Source organism: Amphiura filiformis, chromosome 4, assembly GCF_039555335.1.
Source record: "Amphiura filiformis chromosome 4, Afil_fr2py, whole genome shotgun sequence".
Lineage (NCBI taxonomy): Eukaryota > Metazoa > Echinodermata > Ophiuroidea > Amphilepidida > Amphiuridae > Amphiura > Amphiura filiformis.
In genome coordinates, this window is record NC_092631.1 from 77,572,944 (window position 1) to 77,598,487 (window position 25,544).

The following is a 25,544-nucleotide window of genomic DNA, read 5'->3' on the forward strand; positions in this document are numbered from 1 at the left end:
AATCAATTAAGTCAGATTATTGGAAGAAGTTGTATGTATGTAGTTTAAAATGTTATAATGTAAATGCACTTTTGTTAATATAAAAGAACAACAGAAGATATACTATTCTAAGAACTAAAATGAAATAATCATTTAAAGATTTAAATTACTGTTGTCTTGTGTTCCTAATTCTTATTTGTGTGAACAGTACCGCTGCTTTTAATTATAATCCAACATGTTCATCCTTCGGGTGTGACATCGTGTAAGGACAGTTACTCTATAGCCTACCATAAAAAACATCAGGGCAACGCTGTATCGTGCAGGCTACGTACCTCTGTATGTAAGTTTGTTATACATGTATTTCATAGTTCATGAGTCTGAGATTCATCAAAATAAATATTCAATTACAGTACGTACGTACATAGATTTTTTAGTTCATCTCAACCCAAGTTCGAGATTTCGGTGACTGCAGTATCGAATTGTGCAAGTAATATTCATCGCATAAAGAGCGTACATAGCGTACAAGTGCGGTTTGTCCACACACGCTTGCGTCTCAACCGCGAAAAAAACATTGACGTCATTGTCAATGCTCTACACCGAACTTGAAAGTCATAAAATTGAAAGCAGTGAAAGTTGGACTGAACCAATGTATATACATGCAATGCATGCATACCCATGCACACTTTACATTCAGTGTTTATTTTATTGAAAAAAAATGGCTTTCGTAGATTGAGAGTGAAATACTAAAAAAAAAATAATAACGCTTACTCAAACTGATCAATTTCTATACTTTATTTGTATTTTTATTCAAAAACAATTGTATAAATAATATTCTGATACATTTGAGTAAATAATATAAACTCAACACAAAATCTACACAATGTAGAGAATTTTATTTGCAAAAATCAGTAAACGGCAGCTATTATAAAAGCACCCAAAAACACCCAATTTTTCAAAATTGCTGCCCTTGGTCGTAGGAAGTGTTAAAATCAATTTAACTGGATATTTAAACTGAATTACAAAACATTTGAATTGAGCTAATGTATTGTTAATGAACCTCACTGATATGGGTCCAAATACTTGCCCCCAAAATTCTGTTACATATGTGCATCATAATCTTTTTCTTGTGAAAAAAGAAAGAAAATAATTGTAACATAAAGTTTGCACTCACATCATCAGGCTTCAGTGAAATTATACCAGCTACAAAGACATTCAGATGCTAGGCAAAGAGAGGACTTTAAATCTTAGAGGCATGTCATAATCATTACCAGTTTTTGGATGGATTCAATACAGATTTACAAAAACAAATTGATCATTCCATATGATTTGCATAACATGGATTGGAGGGCTTGTATCCATATTATTTAATTTGAGATATTTGCAAATATATAACTTGTCAAATATAAAGAAAATAAGAAGAAATATGTAAAAAAATTCTGAATTTGATCCAATTTTAGCAATTTTACCTTGAATAATTTCAAGTAGGCTGTCAAATTAAAGCCACCTATTATTATATGGGACATATTGGTGGCTGTTATCTTGAAAAGTTGGAAAATGGTGATGATAGCAATCAAGCAAACTAGCATCTGAACTCATAAAGATGTCTGTCACAGTTGAATCTCAACAGTTCTATGCATATTCTCAAGAGTTTCCACTATGTAAATTTCTTGCCCCTTCAATAATTGTATACCAAAATTTATTCAAACGGAAATGAAGACAGACAGTTAGCCGACCTAATCGCCTGTACTGCAACGGCAGATAGTGTTGGTTGTATCCAGCAGTCCCATATACATGTACTGAAGTATTGCCATTGACAAACTCACTGTATGATAATGATGCACCAAAGGCAGGGATAAGTCAACGGTCATCACAGATCATCCTATCCTTATCTTGAATGAATCTTGAGAAAATGAAAATAGTCACTTGAAAATGTGCAGTGAAAATAGTCCTACGTGTACATGAATATTTTACTATCACCCTTGTATGTACCTGTGATCATCTATTGAGGCGCTAATAAAAACCATCCCTATCGAAGTATAAAATTGTAAATTAAATCATGTGATAAATATGGTGCTAACTTGGTCAAGTATGGTAGAAAGCACAATTGAAAGGGTAAAATGTGAAATGCAAATGTTCTTTTGGGTTGAACTCACATAAGACTAAATGCATCCAGCACCCAGCAATTGCTACTTTAATTTGAAGTTTAACTGGAAAATTTATCTGATAAATGATCAGGAAAATTATGTGCAGGAATGTGAATTCTGAAGTAGAATTTGATGTTATGATCTTTGCTCAAGTAGAGAATTTGATTTGTTACATTCTCTAACACAGAAAATGGACTTTTAATGAAATGGGCTTTAAGTGTTATGAAGATTAGAGCCAATTTTAACCATTTAAAAAATTTCACCAATTTGTATACATTGTCAGCAACAAATATTTTAGCTTTAAAATGCCTCAACATAAATTTCTATGATTTGCATTGTCATGGTATTAAAGACAGAAAATAGAATGTTGACTAAAAGATGACTTAGTTATGAATGAGCATGAATTACCAACTTTGTAGCAAAATAAATATGCTCAGCTACAAAGATTGTGCATGAATTGTGAATAACGAATCAAAAACAAACAGTATAAACTGATTTTATGTTATGGGTCATTGTCCAGCATTATTTCAGCTGCACCTTCTAGCACCTTTATATGCGATTACCTTCAAGCACACCTGAAGACCTGTGCTTCCATGTGACCCTCTCAATGATCCGGCCACTGGCCACTTCTTCTATCGACTAACCGACTACCTGGCTACTGATAGCCATTCACACTGAGCACTTCCTATCCCATCTCTAACATTGCATTGCATAATGTAATAAACATGAACACTCGCTGGTACATCAATAACTTGCAGCTAATCTAATCAGTTTTCGGGTTATTCTATGGTGCACAGTGCAGATTTACACATATTTTTCATCTTTCAACACAACGGTTGAAAATGCATGATACATGTTATTGCATTCCTTCATTTACTCAGCGGTTTTATTACACACTCTCCAAATGTTATCAGACTATAAAGCTAGCTTCAGACTCCGTGTATTGTACGTACAATATTGTATGCAACATATCTACGTTATTTAATCTATTGCCATTCTATTTCCAGTAATGTTTAAGTTCTAACAAATGTTTGATGACGAAAAATCGATAATATGTTACATGTAATATCTAGTAGAAATATATTATCGATTTTACGTCATCAAACATTCGTTAGAACTTAAACATTACTGGAAATAGAATGGCAATAGATTAAACAACGTAGATATGTTGCATACAATATTGTACGTACAATAAAAAGTCTGAATACTGCTTTACTGACATGATGTTACAGTACTGTTTTAATCACCAAGAGCTTTTAGTAAAGAAACATCATTACAAAAGGAGGGCAGATCCCAATATTAGTACATGTAAACCCTGGGTGGACTGATTTGGTGGTAAATAAGGCTACAGTTTTGGGGTGCATTTCCAGGAATTTTGGTACAGGATGCTCCCTATAACTTAAGTCCCATTGCTAAAGCCAGAGGGATACAAATGTGGAAATTTGGGTATTTAATAAAAAACAAACCCAGGAATTCCTGTTTAAAATTCCCATTTATATTTCTTTTTTATTTTCTTTAATTTTTCTTAAAACTGCAATTTGAAATCTCAAATGTGTGAACATCAAAATGCATACAGACTCCCCCTTTTAACTTAGTTAACATAGATAACCCATATCAAAATAGGTCAACTCAGATTAAACATACTTATTGCTTATGTCTAGTTTTAGTTGTCAAATTTTGCACACCTAATCCAGTTTCATCCAAAAACAAATTGAGGATTAATGCAGTTAGAAACCAATTACATCCAGCAAGAGATCTGTTTTCTAACCACTTAGTTGAAAGTTAAAGAGTGGATTATGTATGCAGATTGCTATCTTCAGTAGACAGCACACTTTACATGAATATAATTAGTATGCATTTGATCAGATAATAGGAGCCTGCCTGATGGTGCAACATAATTACATTCCTGCAGATTCATTGACCACATGGAATATTACCAGACTGTGGATAATTTCAAGGGCATGACGACCAATGCTTTTCAGTGGCGAAGCGAGCTCATGCAATATCTCTGTCCTTTAGTTCACTCGTAACAAACCCTCATTCACTGGTTTCATACTGTCATGTGACTTGCAGCTGAGCGGTGTTACGCATGCGCATTGCAAACAAACGGATACAATTAAAGCTTGTCATTGGCTGGTAAGTCCCGGGTTCGATTCCCGGGCGGGATCACTTGTTGTTTTCCATGTTATCCGATTCATTTTGAATCAAATATTTGAATAGACGGCCTTGTTATGTTGACAAGATTCTGTTATATCCCACGGAATAGTCATACTTGTCAAATTTGAATAGGTTCTATTCATTTGTGGAGTAATTTTAAGAGTGTATGACCATAGAAAGAAACTATTCTTGTGTCAGCACAAGATTGCTTTCACCATTACCATAACTGCATATGACCACTTCTTCCCCCTGGGCTTACCTACTTCCACATAATAAGTACAGTTTTAAAAATTCATCATGAACTCATTTACAAACAAAAATTAAGAAAACACCTTTATTTTGTCTAAAAATATTGCATTTTGGACACTTCAATTCATATTGTCAAGGGCACTCGTCAAACAGTTCCATTGCTCACATATTTTCATTAAAAAAAATCAATTGGTGAAAAATATTGAGTTTGTAGAAAATCCCAAAGCACTGATCTAAATCACCTGTGATTGCAATGACCTAGTTTTTTCATCATGCTAGTTGCTACTTAGTGAGTTTTAAGGGTTTTACATCAGTTAATACTGTGTGCAGTGTCTGTGCACATGTCCTCCTTTATTCTCAAGCATTTTCTGTGATCCGTCTCTTACAAAAAATAGAATTGGAGTTGGAGCTGTTGTTTTGCTAAAAGGTTTTCTCTTTTGCTTTCTATTACCCTTGTCCAAGAGCTACCTGATAGAGAGGTTGGTTGGCACTTGGTTCAGAGAGATGTTTTGTCACACCTGTCTACAAAACTTTATGTAGGTTCTTGGTTCACTACATTGAAGTGAGGATGCATTAGTCATGTTAGTTGGGCCTCCTTTGATCATGTCATCATTCAACTGTAGAAAAATTTTGGAAGATATTCTTGAAAATAGGTTTGTCATGAAAATATCTAGGTCAGTTGAGTTGGATGGGCAATGAATGACCTATTTTGGCCAATATCATATTGGCTTCATCTACCAGATGAATTACAGAAGTATGACAAGTTGTATGTGAATGCGCTCTAGCATTTTTAGGACAGACTGATCCCAGCTCTGCTACAAAAATGTGTACATTTTCCAAGATTTACTAGGGTCAATTTCACAAACAGTTGGGCATTTACACAATTTTTTCCGGAACACTTCAGGTTTTCAGGCAGTCTACCTCATACACCCTTTTAAAACAGTAGGCTTTTGTGACCTCTAGTGTGACTACCCCCTCAAAAAAGGGGTCTACTGACTTTGGATTTGTCCTCATGACCTCCCCATAGCCCTACACAGGTATTCATCTAAAGGGGGTTATTGTGGGCTCATAGTTTGCTTCCAAAGTCAAGTCTTTAGAAGATAAATACCTGTGGAAGGACCGGGTGGAAGGAGCAGTTCTGGTAGAGTGTGTGAATGAAATTATCACTAACTTAAAAACCAGGTATCATATGAGGTAGACTAGTTTCCATGGTGCCCAGTGCTTGCCTCTAATCATGCTAATGTCATGAATGTAGCATGACTGTGAACAGTGCCACTTTTCTTCTAGTTTAGAATAATTCAAGCTATAGACATAGACACCACCACCAAAGATGTACAAACTGACCTTCATCTCCACAAATAATGCTCATACTTCCATTACTTTCCTTTAATCGTAGCCATTGATATTGATAACACTGACCAAAGCGTGATATATGTACATATAACCCAATTAGCTGCAACCACAAAGAAAAGGTCAGCACACTTGAGCCAGTGAATCTCTCTGGGGCATCTAGGGGCATGCAATGAGCCCTTCGGTCGTGTCCATCTCTCTAAATATCCGCTTTCGATTTTCATTCAAACTCGACCTGCTAATATATAAATAGCTCACCTTTTTCTTTTTCATTTTTATCTGTGGCTTTGAGAAGCTTCCTGTTTGGTGGTTTAGACTGTAATTCATTTCACTTATTACGGCATTACGTACTGCTCTGTCTGCGGTGTATAGGAATGAATGAATGCAAAGTGGCATCGTGTTTCACAAAGTGTGCGATTAAAAGAGAGATGGCATCCATACAAGATTACCTCAAGAAACAAGACACAGACATTTTTGTCTTGCTTTCCAAGCAACTCTGTAATTTGATACCATGCATGCTGCTACCTTTCATTGTTTTTAAGGGAAATTGTTAATGCTATTTGAAGACCTATGTACTGTATCAAAATTGCAGTGATTCTTTTTCCCTTCTTTTTTATGGATGAAATGCACAATGCATCTTTGCAGTCCTTGTATGTATTTATTTACATTTTATTGTAAAATGCACTGCGCCTACACACCAAGCATTCTAAATTGGCAATAAATAAAACTCTGATTACCTGGTAAAATAACATGTATACACAATAGGATACATATTTGTAAGAGGTGAAGAATTATAGTGCCGAAATACCATTTTACATTGAACAAAGACAGTTAGCTATAAAAACTAAATATGGAATTTATAGGAATCACATTTAATGCTAAGTACATTGCAGAAAGCTCAGATGGTCACTTGTTGGGCAAAGACTAGTAGAAATTTGACCTAAATAGCACACAGGACACTGAAGTCAGTCAGGGGGGCTTATCAAAATGATAAATAAGGTTAAAATGGGGAATTAACATTGCCAGCTGAGATTTCTAAGGCACAATCCTTAGTGTACCAGAGAAAGAGCCTGTAGTGTTATAAGGTATGCTCTACACCCCTCATTGTAAAAGGAGACCTGGACACCATATAACCTGCATCCAATGTGTGCTAAATTTAAATGCAGACTATAACAATTGTTCAGATCAAGAAGGGGGTGCTTCTTTGTCACTTGAAATTTTTTTGTTGGGGTACTTACTAGTGGAGGGGCACTAAGTAATTACATAGTACCAGGTTTGGTAATTATCTGTTGCAATATATTCAAGATCCAAAATGAATTGCGGTACATTGTACTTTTTTCCATATTGTCTTAAAACATGGGTCTACTAAGGCCTACAAAAAATTGCTTGATTGGCGTAACCCGGCCGACCCTAAAAATAGGCCTGACCCTAGACATTTTTCCTTATTTTGTTACAAAAAATGAAAAAAAAAAAAAAAATTTACAAAAAAGAGAAAAAAAAAGTGCCAAAGCCTTATATCATTCACGATTTACAGCTTAAAATGTGTGTAAAAAAACCCCAAACTTTTTGACTTACCGTAATATGTTACGCCAATCAAACAATTTTTTTTAGGTCTAAGAGTGCAGCAGGTCAGATTGCACAGACTTGACTTCAAGTGTGTACTAAACGAGATTTCACCCAAAAGGCAATGCTGATCATCTTTCCACTCTAATAGCAAGACATTCTGAATTCAATATAACCACATTGACTTTAATAAGCTTACTGCTACCTTCGCATCTTCAATGTAATTTAATGTTCATTTGGGTGGTGGTTAATTTGAATTTGTCTCATTTAGTGTTAACAGTGAGTACTCTTTCCACCTAACCCAGATGTACACATGTATGTACTTTGTTACGCAACATCAATACTGTTCAAAATTAGTAAATCTTGAAGCTTCTGGTGCACGTTATGTCTAGAAATTCACTTTTTGGCTTTGAATGATATGGAGTAAGTATCACACTGGTGAAAATACACGCGTACATATATGTTGAAATACATCTTTCTGACCTACTTTGTTAATTTACCCAAAATTCTCACATCATGCCGAAGGTACAATACAGATGTGCTACAAACAAATGTATACGCATGTGTTGCCAACCCCGCCCGCTGAACATGGTCGGACCAGGCAGTATACATGTTGCCTGCACAGGTACCATTGTAACTCTTCGGAATTTGGCAGACTAAGCCCTAAATTATTCATGGTGACTTTATTAAAGATCGGGGGCCATTTTATGGTAACACGTACTAAAATTCAACAGAAAATAAAGAAACAAATCTGGACCATACAGATTCATGTACTATTGTAGAATGGGCATGTATTTATTCTCATTTTAAGAAGCAGGTCACATGTACCGGTACCCATGTACAATAATCAACACAATATGTAGATGAAGTCAGCATAAGAAATAAAGTGGGTCTTTCCTGCAGTATAAACCTCAATCTACTTGCCGATATCTGTACTTCAATGTTCATATGTAGAAGAACATCATTAAAAATAAAGTTGGTCCAATAAGCCCAATTCCCATTGAAATTACTTCCGGTTTTTGAGAGCACTTTTGGGACACTTTGAACTCTGACGTATCGGGGAAATTGCTGTAATTGTTATTAATTAATTTATTATTGTCATTACGTTATAAATATTTAAAATAATAAATGTACATTTAATAATGTTTTTTTGGGGTTTGTTTTCATTCTTATAAAACATTTTCGATTATATTTTGTACCCACAAAAACCAATTTTCCTGAATTTTCCCAATAGGTCAGAGGGCAAAGTGTCCCAAAACTGCAAAAACTGTCCCACAATGCATTGTAAACTTTCAATGCCGATTGGGCTTATTGCCACAGTATAAATCTCAATCTACTTGCCAAAATCTTTATCATGTGATGAATATGGAATAATTCTAAATTTGTAGGGGACTAAATTGGTTGGAGGTTATCATGGTTATTGCACCAGGCAAAAACCCATGAAAAAACACCGCTTGAATAATTATTTTGACAGTGATTCCAAAGTCAGCAAGACAGTCTCCAATGCTGACTTCAACATCAATAAGTACTTGCAAACAACACAAACAATGCTTTCAGGCATGGCAAAATCTGAAGTCTTAGAAAGTGTCACTTGAATGTGGACCAAGGTAACATTAAAAAACTTCAATCTTTTGAAAATTATGGTACTGTACCTACCAAGTACAGAAAAAAGAACTTTGTGTTTATGGAAGATATAAATTGAATGGTATTTTGAACATTCAACAACCTGATCTGCAGCTGCGTATGGATAAAGAAGTGTCCGTACACTTTTGGGTTTAAGCAGTAATAACAATAGTGTAAAAATGGTCCCTGAAATGGGTTAATTAGGCCTTTATTTTGAACAAGTTCATTCTGCGAGGGCACATCCTATGTGCAACACCTTGCGTCGCACGACACTATGGTATTCCTCGGCTATACAAAAAGGTGGCAACATAAACTTTGAGTGTATCCCACCCATCCCAAATTCCTGGATCCGCCACTGTGTTAGTTTGACCAACTTCCAGTTTTGTTATTATGTGGACTGGGGTCTGGGAGGGAGGGGACCAGCTATGAAACAAAACTACTTAAAATTGTTTTAGACTTTGGCTGTCCATACTTTTATTTTACACAACAAATAAATGCCTGATTTTGTCTTAGTTAGATCGCTTTCCTAATGTAGGGGAGATTGGGGTTAGTTGAAACATTTTTCACAAAATTGTCTTTTTAACGCAAACCGATTACTTTCAAGAAACACTAACCATATCAGTATAAACATATATATACATGCTACAAATACAGCCTTAAACTTTATTGGACCTGCTTATGATTATTCATATAATCCAATTTGAAAATTTGAAAAAAAGTGTTTCAACTAACCCCACCCCTGGGGTAAGTTGAAACATAGGGTGAGGTTAGTTGAAACACGGCTTGTAAAATTTCAAAATAATTATTATTGTGTTGTTAGGGTTATACTTCCCTTGAAGGCACCCTTTAAGGGGGTACTACACCCCTGTGGTAAATTTGTGACTATTTTTGCTTTTTCTCAAAACTTATAACACACTGGTAAAAAAAGTTATGTATAATATAGGGGCAATGAATCCAGTTCCTACACTGGAATTTCAGTGACACAAGACAAGCGGTTCGTTATTTAGGATAAGAAATGAGGTACCGCTGGGATGTACCTCGTATCCGATCATATATACTGACCCACTTGTCTTGAGTCAATTAAATTTCAGTGTAGTAATTGGATTCCTTGCCCCAATAATATACATAACTTTTGTTACCAGTGTGTTATTATTTTTGAGAAAAATGCAAAATAGTCTAAATTTACACAGGTGTAATACTTCTATAACATACAATCAGTGTGAAAAAATGAATAAATAAATATGTGGGAGTGCGGGTCAATACTTTGGACACAAGGTGACGAGTGTCACCATGGACCAAAATATGAGAAGCCTAAAATATTATAAAATGTACTTTCTGTGTGCATTTTTTGCTTGTATTATTGCTTTTTAACCATATTAAAGCAATATTGAAGAAATGGTAAACATGTTACAAATTTTTAAAAAGTCAAATTTTTAACCATATTTTTCTATGCGATTTTCACGTTTCAACTAACCCCACCTCAAAAGTTTCAACTAACCCCGATGCCTATTTTTACATTTCAAAGTTCATTACACAAAATAAGAAAAACAATAAAACTTTTATTTAACATTATTCTGGGACTTACTACTAGTGCTTATGATACTCAAAAAATAATCCCCTGAATCTTTAAACAACATGGAGATAACGCATCTTTTCTGAGGGGCATAAAAATTAGTCAGTAAGTCAAAAAACAGATATTCCTTTCCCAAGCCAACACTGGTGGGGCATCAGTGCTGTTGCTAATTTGGTGGATGACCCTTACTAATACCTATTACTAGGTGCCAGTATTTTACCAAATTCATTTTTTGTGTCAGAAAAAAATACAATGTTTCAACTTACCCCGCGTTCCAACTAACCCCAATCTCCCCTACAGATTATTACTAGCACACAATAAATAAATGCTTAACTTCCAAAAATTTCAAAATCTGAATTTGGATAAATTGTGGAATATTCTGGTCCTTTTTTCAAAGCACTTGCAATCAGCATGTACTTCAAATTACAATCCTGATACTTTGATCTCTCTATATCAAGCATTAATCAAGCCTGGAAAATGAGTAGTCTTGGTTTTACATTGAAAATATGTAGATCAACTGCAGAATGCAGATTGTACTATTGCAATTCAGCGATGACATGTATTGACAAAAGTGAATCTCTATGGTAATAAGCTACAATGTACATGATGTATACCAGCCTCAAAATAAGCAGATCTGGACCATGAGCCACACATTTGGAAAAAGCATTTCCTGGTCCTGTGATTATCTAGTGAACCAGGGGCCATATTTCAAAATAAACTCTCAGTTTTTATGAGGAAAAGTAGTTAATGGTCTCACACTTATAACATAATTTGGTAAATTCAGGCAAAACAAAATTTTAACAAACTCTAATTTAATTGGATGCCAAAATTACATAAAAAACATGCTAATAACAAACAAACGAATTTGCAACTTAGGGTAAATTCAACAAAGGCTACAACAACAACAAATTTAAAAGGCCTTTTGCAATCAATGTAATTTTAGCATGAGGCTAATTATCATTAATGGGGAGATGGTTCCTTTGTTCCATACACCTGTTTTGTAGCATTTAATGAGGGTAATCTGAACAGACTAGTCTATGAAATCACTCATGCATGTATTTAAAAGCACACAAAAGCAACAGGCAAAGTAGCAGCTGTCAAATGGGTATTCATGGAGGAATACAATCAGGGTTGCTGTAGACTTTTTGTTATTGGATGCAATAATTTCAAACATAACAAACGCTTATGAAGTAAAATAAATAAACATTTCCACCAGACATTAATAGGCAAAAAGTAAATTAAAATAGACTGCAACAGACGCAATTGGCCAAGTGTTTCTAAAATAAATAAAAAAATAACTTGATTTTAATTAATGCAATTATTGCACTGTTCACAGTAGTCCTGTCACTCCTGTGGACCCCTCCAGAAAAAGCTGAGTGTTAGGTTTTTCAAATTTAAAAAGTAATGTCAGATAGGAAGTTAATGAGTATTAACTGTATACATCTATTTTAACGATTTTTGATACAGGCTACTTACTTCACTACCGTATTGATTTAGTTTACAGCCTGTCTCAAAAAAATTGTGCAAGTGAAAAGCGCCCTCTTTGGCAATTAGAAAATACCGTTGTGACATGATGCTTACATCAACGTCAAGGGCGTAGCCTTAGCTCTCAAATGCCGTTTGTTCTGTTCAAGAAATGTTTCCAGACCTTTAAAAGTCCTGTCAATAAATCTGCAAAGCATGAATGCGAAAAAAGAAGCATTTTGGGAGGTTGTGGAAAGTTGCCAACCAGACATTATTGCCAATGAAACTTGGCTCAAACCATCCATCCAGAGTATGCCTCCTGGCTTCAACTCCCCAATCAGAAAAGATCGCCCTGATGGATGGGGAAGTGTCTTACTTGCCACCAAATTGTTCTGTTCAACTTGGAGATAATTAGACACAATAATGGACGCGCGCTGATGTTGATGCGTCTAATGCACGAGCCCCGAAGGCAGGGCATCGAAATCCGCGGTAACGCGGCCGCGCCGTTCCCAGAAAAAAAATTGGAGGTCACAGAAAAAAAAAATTGGAAAAAAAAAAAAAAAAAAAAAAAATTTTTTTTTTTTTTTTTTTTTCAAAGTTTTTTTGAAATGTTTTCCTACACACCCACAAAACCTTACTGCATGTTTTCAAACCACCCAAGCCCAACTAACCTTTAACATAACCCAAAACCCTTGCCCTTTCCCCCAAAAGGGAATTAGGGTAGAAATTGATTTCACCTGAAAATGACAGAAAATCTGACCTATATTTAATGTTTTTAAATGCATTTCATGAATGTGTTTATAACGTTTTAATTACTTTAAATTGGCCTCATTTCAATTTTCATGGAAATTGTTATTTTATTGCTAACAAAATAAAGAGAAACCTTTCACATAATTTTGGAAATTTGAAAATTTTTCTAAAATTCTGGAAATACAAAAAAAATACATTTAAGTGCAAAAGCTTTTTTCTTCTGGTTAAGAACTTTTTTCTTACATGCAACAGCTTTTTTATTGCAAGGTAGAAATTTGATAAATAGGTCATCATATACAAAATGCATGCATGGACCTATTTATTAAATTTCTAACCTGCAAGAAAAAGGCTGTTGCATGCAAGAAAAAAATTCTTACCCAGAAGAAAAAAGCTTATGCACTTCAATGTATTTTTTTTGTATTTTCAGAATTTTAGATTTTTTTTTAAATTTCCAAAATTATGTGAAAGCTTTCTCCTTCCTATAATAAGCCATAAAAGTAGCTATTTTGATGAAATGAGGCTAAATAAGGTAATTGAAACTTTATATATTCATGCATTTAATAATACTAAACATGCTATATACATGTAGGTCCGATTTTGGGGTGAAATCAATTTCACCCTTAATTCTCATTTGGGGGTTGGGCAAGGGTGTTAGGCTTGGTTGGGTTTGTATATATTTATAGTAAGGTTTGTGAGCTGGGTTTGTGTAAGGCTAGATAAAACATGTTATTAAAATTTATGCTATAATTAATTGACCATGTCGGAAATGAATCCCACAAGATAATTCTGAAGATGAGGAAGTCCAACACTCAACTTTTGTTCATTGTTGTATTGTAGAGCATAAAATGTAGCATATTTTACACATTACTCTTATCATACAATGCATTCTTCATGCACATTAGACCCCCCTGCATGGGGGCCCCCTCCCATATACCCGAAGCGGGAGGTGTCCAAAATTTTATGAATCATCGTTTTTATATTGTGCATTAAATCAATTTCAGCCATGTAGGCCATGTTATTAGGCAAAGAAAAAACTTTGAAGAATGCCTCTCATGTACAAAAGTATAGGAAACTGAACATTTAAAACCTCTTTTTTAGGATGAAGGAAGCATTTTTTTCAAAAACGTCTGAAACAGGTCAAGAATTACTTTAACATAGATATATGCATTTTTTATGTCATAAATGGCCTCTTTTGGGGTGCTAAATCTGCTAAAATCGTCTGGGCTTGACCCCTGTGGGGGGCTCTGCAGTCTGCCCCCTCGACCCCCGCAGGGGCTCTGCCTCCTCGACCCACATGGATAATATTTCAGAGGTTTTTTTTTATCAAAACCCACTCTCATGCCTGAATTAGAGCCTCAGAATGGTGATTTCTTACTTTAAAAAATCTAAAATCCATAAGTTTTTTAGGCTTTTTGAGCCCCTGGACCCCAACCGTTAAGGGCGAGCGACAAGGCGCTTGCGAATTTCACAGAAAATTTAAAGCAACATAGTTTAAGTTCCCAGACAGGAAATATTTTTCCTATGCCCTGCCCGAAGGGGAGTGGGGATTTCATTAGACGCATCAACATCAGCTATATTTGATTTACACCCGGGGATTTACATGGGGAGTTGATGTACAGCCCTCTTCCCTAGTAAAATTGGCACAATTGTGATTTTACCCTTTCGTTGTTTTAAACTTAAAACAAATATCATGTGTCATATGGTGGGACCCCAAAATAGTGGGAGGCGTTACATTTTTCTCTCCTCTTCCAGATTTAACTTGTTACTACAAAATGTTCCAGAGCTATTCTTCGTCCAATTGCATAAAGCTTGGGCTCATTAGGCCCTTCGCACTTGATTATTAGTTTCCTGTTAAAGATTTTGAAAAACGGACGAGGTGACTTTTAATTATTAATTATTAATTACCTTTTATTTTCTTTATTTAGTTTGAACTATTACAAGCAACTATTGACTCGTTTTGACTAGAGCGGGCATTTAATTATTTCACAACAATATTTGATTTTATAAATAAGTGAAGGTAGAGTTGTACTCTTTGTTTATTCATCATTATTGTTGATATTATTAAAGTCAGAAAATGGCACGTAGAAGTAGTTGAAAGTTATTTTAAAGGAGAAAATTAGAAATAAAACTAAAATAATTAATTATTTTGAGATTTTCAATTTTGGACGCGGGCGGTAAACAGGAAACTAATAATGAAGTGCGAAGGGCCTTATACAGCTTGATTATTCTACTTTTCAAATTATATATTTCACAATTTGAAATTATCATTTGTTTAATTAGCGAAAAATGTTAAAATGTTAACGAGGATAAACCTGGAGAAAAAGCGGTGGAGGAGTATGAGAAATGTTGTGGCAACACCACTCCACTGGTTGCCAGAGTCAAGATTCATCAACTCAAATTTCTCGGCCATATACTGCGTCTTGAAGATGGCGAGCCTGTGAAAGAATGTGCGCTTTATATTCCACCACATGGGAAGAGGAAACCGGGACGGCCACGCACACTGTACTTACAGTATGTCCAGCACCTCCTGGGAGATACTGAAGGGATGCTGCAGCCAAACAAAATTGTTTCGCGTGCTCCAGCTCGCATTAGTTGGAGAAAGCGTGTAGTCGCCTGCTTCGCAGCCGACTGATGATGATGATGATGATGATGATGATATCTTTTTTAATTTTAAATTTTATCATGCAAATCATATCTCAAACCAAAGCTTGTTCATTCATTATTCATATTCAACTAATGATTTGCGATTTTTCATGTTTTCAAGTACTCACCTTGAGAACCGCAAGTTACAAGAACCACAATTTTTCCCTATTCACTACACACAAATGCCAAGATTTTTAGTCCCGGGTAGTTGCGGCAGTGTGAGTTCGAGGCCCACCTCTGCCGAAACTAAATTTCCCCATTTTTAAAAAAAAAATTTCATTATTTGGGAAATGGGGCTGTGCGAATTTATGTATGGCATAGGGAGGTGTGAATAACAACTACTTATTACTTTTCCACATGACCCTTCAGCCCAACCTAGCCCAGTCAAACCTTTTGTATACAATTGATCTAATAATATTTGAATGTATACCTGAGTGGAAGAAGGGCCCAACTCCAATTTTTTACAAAAATGAGTTAGACCCAGCATTTTATTGCCAGCAGACTGTTCTTCCTTGTGTGTGAAAGATGAGCCAAATCCACTCTCTAAATAGTCTTCCACATACACTTAATCATGGTTTTCATGCAAGAAAGGCCCAACTCCATGGAGTTGGGCCCTTTCACAAATATTGGATTAAAGAGGAATTTTGTTCATTCCATGAAATCTGCTTTTCACTACAATAAACTTTCTTGCTAACATATTTACATGCTTCTACTTGTGTAATTAATGGATAATTACCAAATTTCTGTAGCCATTTATAACACATTTGCTTACGGAACTGGCACTTTCTAGTGGAAGACGGGCCCAACTCCAGTTCGTATTAAGACCTGTACCGTTGCTATGGAAACATCATATATAATTTTGAATGTATGTAATATTGTATGTTCTTGTATTAAAGGTCCCCTGAAGATGAAAACATTCTGTCTATAATTTAACTTTTCCAAATATTAAGTTTTTTCTATCTCAAAAACAGCTTTGATGGAGTTGGGCCCTTCTTCCACTCAGGTATTCATTTGCAATAAAAAAAATCAAAATGACCACATGCTTTATGCACACTGTCTGGGTAAGGTAGTTAAAAGTAAATTCAATGCTTTTTAAATGTTCTGCACGACTGAAACTTGATGATTTTATTTAAAATTAGAATGTTTTTTTGTGATTTGCTTCAAAATCATGTTGCATGATGATGCATTAAAAAAAAGTTTTGATCGCAGAAGTATTCCAAGTACAAGTCTTTATGTTTGATATGTACCGTACAGTATTCGCAGTAACTGCGAATATGTATAAACCAAAAAAATAATGTATGTCTCGCCCTCACCCGACTTTTGGAGATTTTCAAATATTTTTGCTACTTTTCTTATTTTTGGATTACTTGCAGTAGGCCTACTGCAGTTGATGCTCCTTGGAATGAACTGCAGCTCTTTCACAGTCTACATGTACCGTACTACGTTACTGCACTGTGAACCCTGATGTCTTCAACCTGGAATTCCCCATAGAAACTGTTAACAACTGGCCCAAGTGGAGTTGATGTGGAGATGCTGAATTGTAAACCTGAAGAGTCATTCCATGTCAAATCAACCAATGGGTTGGCAGGTCACCCCCTCAGATTTCACTGAAAATCATTTCTAGCATACCTCTATGGTAATAATGAACACATGGAAAAAATTAGCGCTCAACTCCAAGCGGTTTCAGAGATACGGCTTGTCAAAATTTCACCCAGACCCCCCTTTTTTTGCTCTCATGAGTCGCGTCATTGAATTTGTCGCGTTTTGGAACACTCATATTTTGACTTTAGGAAAAAGATATTAAGCTGAAAATTGCTACCTAGAGTGACTTTCACCCAAATAAGCAGAATCTTGCCTTAAAAACAGTGTAGTGCTTCCACTTTAAAAGTTATGGGTCTCCCAAAACCCCTTTTCGTTTTGTCATATTTCACCGTGTACGGTTTCCAGAGCCCGCTCGTACTCTTAAATAGATATCAGAGAATGTTCAAACTTCATATTTATGCTTAATAGGCTAATATCTCTCCCCTGAAACAATAACAGACCATTGACACCTTTAATTAGGTATTGGCTTGGACCCAAAGTTTGCTCTGCAAAATGAAATCCTGAAAACACAGCCCCTACCAGTTGACCTTTGACCCTGCAGATGAAATCCGACACACTTGAAACTTACACAACACATACTTAAACATTTGATATCTACCTATACCAAATCTTAACTATGTAACTCCACCCCTTCTTGGTTAGAGTGGATTATGAAATTTAGGTATTTTGCCAAATTTTACACACATTGATATAGGATGCTGGCTAATTAATCTCTGTCAAAAAAGTGTGAAATTTGTGAAGTTTGAAAAGTGGAGTTACAAAGCTAAGATTTGGTACAGATGTAGAATAAGTGTTTAAGCATTCATGGTGTAAGTTTCAAGTTTGTCGGAATTCATCTGCAGGGTCAAAGGTCAACTGGTGGGGGCGGTGTTTTCAGGATTCCATTCTGCGGAGCAAACTTTGGGTCCAAGCCACAATTTAATCAAAGGTATCAGTGGTCTGTTGTTGTTTCAGGGGAAAGATATTGGCCTATTAAAAGCATTTTTATGAAGTTTGAACATTCTCTGATATCTATTTAAGAGTACGAGTGGCAGGGTTGTTTGATTTAAATCACATCGATTTAAATCAGTGATTTAAATCATGATTTAAATCAGTGATTTAAATCAACTTTTTTCATTTTTTACCATTTTTGATAAATATAACTTAATTTCTTTCTTAATTTGACTGTTTTACATCATTCCTGATGTTTCTACAACCTTTGGATACAATCAAAATACCTTTATGATGTCACTTTATCTTTTGTTAAAAATTCATCTCCAAGGTGCCGAATTCAACAGGTTTTTCCTCATGATTTTTGCCAAATTTTTTTCTTTGAAATTTTCACATGTAAAAACATGTTTTGAATTTTTGTAAATACCTGATAGTATTGTGCATATGTTTAGCATTCCACTGGTCTCTTTTGAACTTATTATGGGGTATAGCAGTTCTTGAAATTAAAAAAATCAAAAAAATCGATTTAAATCAAAAAAATCCGATTTAAATCAAAAAAATCAACAACCCTGACGAGTGGGGTCTGGAAACTGAACACGGTGAAATATGACAAAACGAATAGGGGTTTTGGGAGACCCATAACTTTTAAAGTGGAAGCACAACACTGTTTTTAAGGCCAGATTCTGCTTATTTGGGTGAAAGTCACTCTAGGTAGCAATTTTCAGCTTAATATCTTTTTCCTAAAGTCAAAATATGAGTGTTCCAAAACGCGACAAATTCAACGAAGCGACTCGCGAGAGCAAAAAAGGGGGGGTCTGGATGAAATTTTGACAAGCCGTATCTCCGAAACCGCTTGGAGTTGAGCGCTAATTTTTTCCATGTGTTCATTATTGCCAAAGAGGTATGCTAGAAATGATTTTCAGCAAAATCTGAGGGGGTGACCTGCCAAGATTTTCAGCAAATTGGTTGATTTGATATGGAATGACTCTGAAGCCAAATCTGTCTCCTGGTGCTTGTATTTCTTCACTTGGTTGAAGCTTAATGAGTCTATCAGCCAACCATTGTTTCTCATCCTCAGGTACCTTGCTGCTAAAGGAAAGTGGTACCATTTCAGGTGTTAAGTACCAGAGCTATCGCTTTTATAAGGCTTTGGCAGCGCTGCTGAAGACATCAGGGTTCACAGCATAGTAACGCAGTAGACTGTGAAAGAACTCTGCAGATCATTCCAAGGAGCATCAACTGCAGTACTGCAAGTAATCCGGGGCAAGGGCTATAGATTAGTGTTGCAAAAGTCACAAAGTCTTGCAACTTTGATAACTGCTACTTCTTGGTGATCGTTCCTGCAGAAAGTTACTTTAAAATGAATTCTTCTAGGAGACAGATCTTTATTGAATACAAGACTTTTGCCATCCATCTAGACTTCTGCAGTACCCCAAGATATTTGAACTTAATTACATGTACAGCTCAAAATTTCCCAGATGTTGAAATCTGCAGCATTCCCAACTTCTATGAATGATAGGCATTGGGTACCGGGTATGTTAGAAATGAATGATTCTATTATTAGGAATACCGGTACCTTATTTATGTTTTTTTTTTTCAGAAACAAATATCATTCAAACCTGTAGCATTGTCAAGAAACCAACATATATTACAACTAGGAGGATTTATAAACAACATCATACAGTCATTATTGGAAAATAGCACATCTATGGCAGCTATTCCTTTGTAAGTTGTTGTTAAGTGAGGATTCTAAAGTTTAGCATGATTATTGTTTTTATTTTGGAACTTTTTGATGTATCCATTATGATCACTCAGTATAATGTAGGCAATAAAACAAATGGCAACTATTTTATCACAAAGGTGTCTCTAAATAGCTGCCATATAAGCCAATTTCAATACCTCGCAACTTCAACGCCACAGAGGCCACCCTAGACCACCTCCAATTTTCTTCAAATTTTACACCTGTTTTCTATTGGATATTGTCAGTAAATCGATGTGAGAATAGTGCGTACACCCGTAAGGTAAAGGTAAATGGTGGGAGGTCACTTTTGATCGATATCTCGGAATTGATGTGGAAGTAGTTTATGAGACGCAAGTTGTACATTGGTACCGTACGGTAGGCCCTATTCTTCATTATTAATTTATTTTGAGGTACCATACAGTAATTTACAATAATAATGGCGATTTAGTTTTGAATTAATGATGATTATATAAAATTGTAATGATTTTTATATAATACTTGGTTGTTCACTGGACAATAAAGCCATGGTGAACTGGTTGTCCCGTGTCCGATAAACTTTAAATAGCAACCGGACACCCACTATTTCGAACGCTGAAAGACACATCACAACAATGCACAAAACTGATTAAACCCTGGCCTGGCTAGATTTATAGTGATTACAAAGTTCCACTTACAAGTTATGCCAGCGCAGCCACATACCCATCTAGGCATTAGGCCTAAATAAGCATTACATTTACAGGACTCATTACCATAATAAACCCTTGCTTACCTTGACTTGCTTGTACTTCTTCTTTGAAGCACAGTTGAGATCTTCATGTACTTTGTCCAACAACCACAGCAGAAACTCTTGTGCATCATGCTGGTCATTCCCACGATACTGACTGCCATATTTAGCAACAACTTTCTTAAATTCTGTTGTATGCGATGGTGAGTACCTGCATTCCCAGATCGCTTTCATTAAGCATGCTAACTGCTCCGTTACTTCTCCTTTGGTTCCAAACTTTTTATTGTTCTTTTTGCCTCTGTGTAAATCTTGCTTGTACTGTTCAAGAACAAAGTATTCGGCTAACATATCAGTGTTGCTCAAGCACTGAATAATGGCATTCATGAAACAAGTGTTGCCATGATTACGTAACCCAGATATGCCTGGTACACGGCAGTTGAGCCGCAATGGACTCAAAGGTGGTGACGAAGTTCTATACACGTGACCTTCAGCCTCATCATTAGCGTACACACTACTTCCGCTGTCATCTGTGTAACTACTACGAGAATCATCCATGCTCCGAATCTGACGCATCATTTTCTGAACCAGATGACCAAATGCACGGAAAGATGGTTTCCGAGATTTCTTCTTTTGATGATGGTGATGCGGACTTGCAGAGTTAGTTAGAACACTGCCAAAACTGGACACACTAGGTTGCGAATGCATGGAGGAATCAAAAGCAGGTTTTAACATTGGACTCTCAGTTCCCAATTGCTCACTACTGATTGACTCTGTGTATGCTCTTTGAGGTGTTCCGTTAATGCTTCTTGATGCCAGGCTTCCGCTGGATGATGTTATTGGTCGGATGGCTCGTAATCTGTCACCAGTAAAATGCTCGCTTATGCTTCGTGTAACACCGTTGGCAACATGCCGTGGTAAGCTTAATGTTCTGTTTTGCCAAAACTGTTCTTCATCAAATAGCCCTGTAATTTCTGTACTTAGCTTAGATCCGCGAGGAAGGGAGGTATCGCCACGATAACAGTACGGATAGGCAGATGATGAATGCTCGTAAACAGTGGTGGTATGGTTTCGTTGGAAATGTGATTTTCGTGCAACTTGCATAGCAATTTCAGAAGCTGAACGGACATTCATACGCCTCCTCTCCATCTCTAGACTTAGTTATTGTTCTTATTTTTTTCCACAGAATGCTGTTACGTTATTTTCTCTTCCATTTTCGACAGTTTTTCGAGTTTAATGCATCAGCAGCAACTCTACACATCCAATTGCTTCGGCAGCCATCTTTGACAGCTACATTACAAAGGATTGTGGGATGTGTTGTTTACATCTTATTTGGATAGCCTAAGTACATTGTAGTGCGGTGATGCTGTTAAAATGACATGTCAAGCTCCAGGAGTCTCCTCGGCCCGCTTTCGTGACAGGCTTTTTTTAATTTCATTGGTTTCTTTTTCTTTCTTTCACATCAATGAGACTCAATCCGAGATCATAGAAAACCTTTCTTTATCCAATAGCCAGTGTCTTTAGCCAGGGTTACACTCTTAAAACTCTTTAAAAAAAAAGTTTTTTGAATAGAAACTTGTCAAATAGGGCCTAAGGGAACTATTCGGATGGGGTAACAGATTTCTCTTCAAATCGGATATTTCTCTTCAAAATGCCAAGTCGGATACTCTCATCAAAATGACAAGAAACTCAAATTTGATAAGATTGCTATATCAGTTAAAAAAATTAACAGGTTCTTGTTAAAATTGAATTGGTTCTCATAAAAAAAAAATGAAATTTGAATAGTGTGTCTTCAGGCTCCGGGCCCCGCTCGATAGGCTTCTAGAACCTTTAAATGGATAATCTTGTCAAACAATGAGTTGGAGATCATCAATTTACGTTTCAAGGCCTACTTGTTAAAATAAAATGGAAACCAGGTGGTGTGTGACGTGCATTCCCTAAATTCAGTAAATTTTCATCGTCAACCGTGTAATTGAATGGGATTATTTTGAAATTTTTAAACGCTTGAAATATCACAAACAAATAGGCCTATGTTGATAAATAATATAAATACAAGCTAAAACCGTTGGGGTTCGATAATGAACCCCACAAACCTAACCGAGTATATGGAAAATGCCATACGGCCGAGCGGTTTCACGAGTTGCCGGCCCGATCATGTCATCCGCCGCCTGATGGAAACTATTCATTTTGATAAGATTAAGTTGGTTCAAAGTGATAATATAGGCCTACTTAATCAAAATGAACAATAAATCTTATTGCCGATCAAAACGAATAGTTAACGGGATCAAAAATATGAGTAGAGATTCTATCTCTAAAAATGAATAGTGTGAAATTAGAGCTTTCTTGGTCGGGGGGGGGGCAAATTTTGGGGACACAGACATGAGTTGCATAGCGGTTTTGTTCCCCCTCTTTTGGAGGGGGCTCTTTGGACAAATTTTGCAAAATCCAAAAGGGTGGTCTTTCCGGGAAGCATACTGATGACCGTATCATGCGTGTGGTCATTTGTGATTAAAAGTGCCCCCCGGCACTTACTCACTCTCTCTCTCTCTCTCTCACACACACTCACACTCACTTCGATTATGACAGAGAAGATTCATACTGCAGTTACTGTCCGTTTTCCTATACACAATACACAGTGCTCTTTCCCATTGACGCGTGACCTCTACAAATAGCCCTACGTATGGGGATATGACTAGTTAACGTCGCTGTGTGAAAAATAACCGGCCAATATTCAAAGTACTCTTCTAAAGTTCTAGAAAATATAGTTTTTAACATGTCCTAAATTTTTAGCTAATTTAGATGTTTGGAAATATTCGTACTTTGGTGTTTTAGTTAATGTTATAGGTAATAGTACATTGCCTAGTTAACGTCGCTGTGTGAAAAATAACCGGCCAATATTAAAAGTACTCTTCTAAAATTCTAGACAATATAGTTTTGTAACATGTCCTAAATTTTTAGCTAATTTAGGTGTTTGGAGAGGGTCGCACTTTTGTCTTTTAGGAAGGATATGTAAACGACAGATAACACCAAAAATATGAAGAAATTATTTCCAAACCGTGTTAAGTCAACAATCATTATGTTGCTCATTTTCAAGAATGCTGGTTTACAAAAAGCACGCCATTGTCTCATTTCGTGAACAAAGGTAGGCCTACACATACCATTGTTTCCTTTCGTGGGAAGCACGATGGTCCAATGGTTAGGGCGCGAGCTTCATAATCGAAAGGTTGTGGGTTCGAACCCCCACCGCGGCCAGTGTGTTGCGTCCTTGGGCAAGACGGCTTAATTCCCAATTGCTTCACTCCACCCAGGTGTAAAATGGGGAGCTGCTGGGGGTAATCACAATCTAAGTCAGCTGAGAGTACCTGCGCATCAGTTGCGGACTTGTGGAAGCGGAAATGATTCTGATATATCCTACTGGCAGCGGAATAATTGTTGAAGTGTGCTGGTACTTAGGTGTAGCGCACGTTAAATCACCGACATTTATTTATTTCGTTTCCTTTATATCGGTTACCCAACTGAAGCTATAATACCAGCTTTATTGCGATATCGCACAATCCCGCACATGAAAACAGACACTTGTGCACAACCAGAGAAGATCCGATTTAATCAGTTGAGCTGTTTCAATGAGTGTTATCTTGGTTTAATAGCTTTTAATGGGGTTAAGTCCTGCAAAGGTCGAGATGAATTCTACTGTAGACATGACTGCATCATGTATGATTTCAAGTTGTGACGGGTCCGCAGGTGCATGGTATGCGCCGTGCATTCTCTAAATTCAGTAAATTTCCATCGTCAACCGTGTAGAATGGGATTATTTACGCTTGAAATATCACAAACAAATAGGTCTATGTTAATAAATAATATAAATACAAGCTAAACCGTTGGGGTTCGATTATGAACCCCACAAAAGTAACCGAGTAGGCCTATATGGAAAATGCCATACGGCCGGGCGGTTTCACAAGTTGCCGGCTCTATCATGCCACTCGCCGCCTGTGTCGACATCAAGCGCAAGTACAAGTCAATCTGCGTACTATCGAATGATTAGTGAAACCTAACCTACAAACAATTGCCCTGTAAAAATTCCTTTGAAAAGGGACAGGGCGATATTACTTCTTTTATATGGACCGAGGGCGCAGTTCACACAAAACTGCTGGGCAGGCTGGGCTGCTACGATGCTCCTTCGCTCACCCGACTTCAGGTCTATTACGGAATACACCCCAATAAAACCAATATCCCGGGACCAATATCTCGGTTAAAAAAAAAATACTGATCATTGATTGGCTTTACCCCTGAAAAATATTACTTGTAAAAACAAAGAAAAAACATTGCTAGTAGCCTTTTTTTTAAAAAACAAAACAAAATAAAAAACGGATATAACTTGGAATTTACAACAAGTTTTTCTAATCATGGGCATTTTTGCGTTAGGCCGTATAAAATTAATGTTTTGGTTCTCGTCCAGAGGATTTTCATGAATTGATGAGGGAAGGAGGTGTTTTTTTTTTTTTTTCAATGTAAAATTAGCATTGTCAGTAGTTTTCGGTCTTCTCCAACAGTGCTCGAGGAAACGATGAGGCCCTTTTTTTTTTTTTTTTTCAAATGTGAGATTCTGGGGATAAACCCCTAGAGTACCACAAAAAGACTTGGAAGTGATGCTTGTTCTCTAATAAACTTATTTATATGTATGAAGATTTCATAAATCATTCCAAAGTCTTAAAAAATTGAAAAATCTAAAAAAAAAAAAAAATCTGACAAATCCCAGATATTGAGGAGGGAGGGGACGAGAACCAAAATATTAATTTTATACGGCCTTATCAGGAAAAAACTAGTTAGGCCTTACTGACATTTGGCTTTAAAAGAAAATCTGTGTTTCCGATTCTTGAAAACTCTGCTTGTGAATCTGAGAAAACTAAGCCGTTAAAAAAAAATCACTCAGGATTAATTTGCATTAGGGCCTATCAGAAAAATGTTTATCAGAAAAACATAGCTTTAGTTTTGAACTTATTGGCATTTGTATAAGCTTGTGTATTTTTGAGTATACATAGGAGCTCATAGCCAAGG

General features: G+C 36.2%; 1 protein-coding gene across 1 annotated transcript in view; it reads right to left on the minus strand.

Annotated features, from left to right (window-relative positions):
- Positions 1-21,816, minus strand: part of LOC140151445 (ubiquitin carboxyl-terminal hydrolase 43-like) — an 87,199-nt gene extending 65,383 nt beyond the window's left edge. Inside the window, exon 1 of the mRNA XM_072173794.1 lies at positions 20,538-21,816. Within this exon, the coding sequence (XP_072029895.1) occupies positions 20,538-21,638 (1,101 nt within the window). The 5' untranslated portion in view covers positions 21,639-21,816. The remainder of the gene's footprint in view (positions 1-20,537) is intronic.
- Between the last annotated feature and the right edge of the window lie 3,728 nt (positions 21,817-25,544).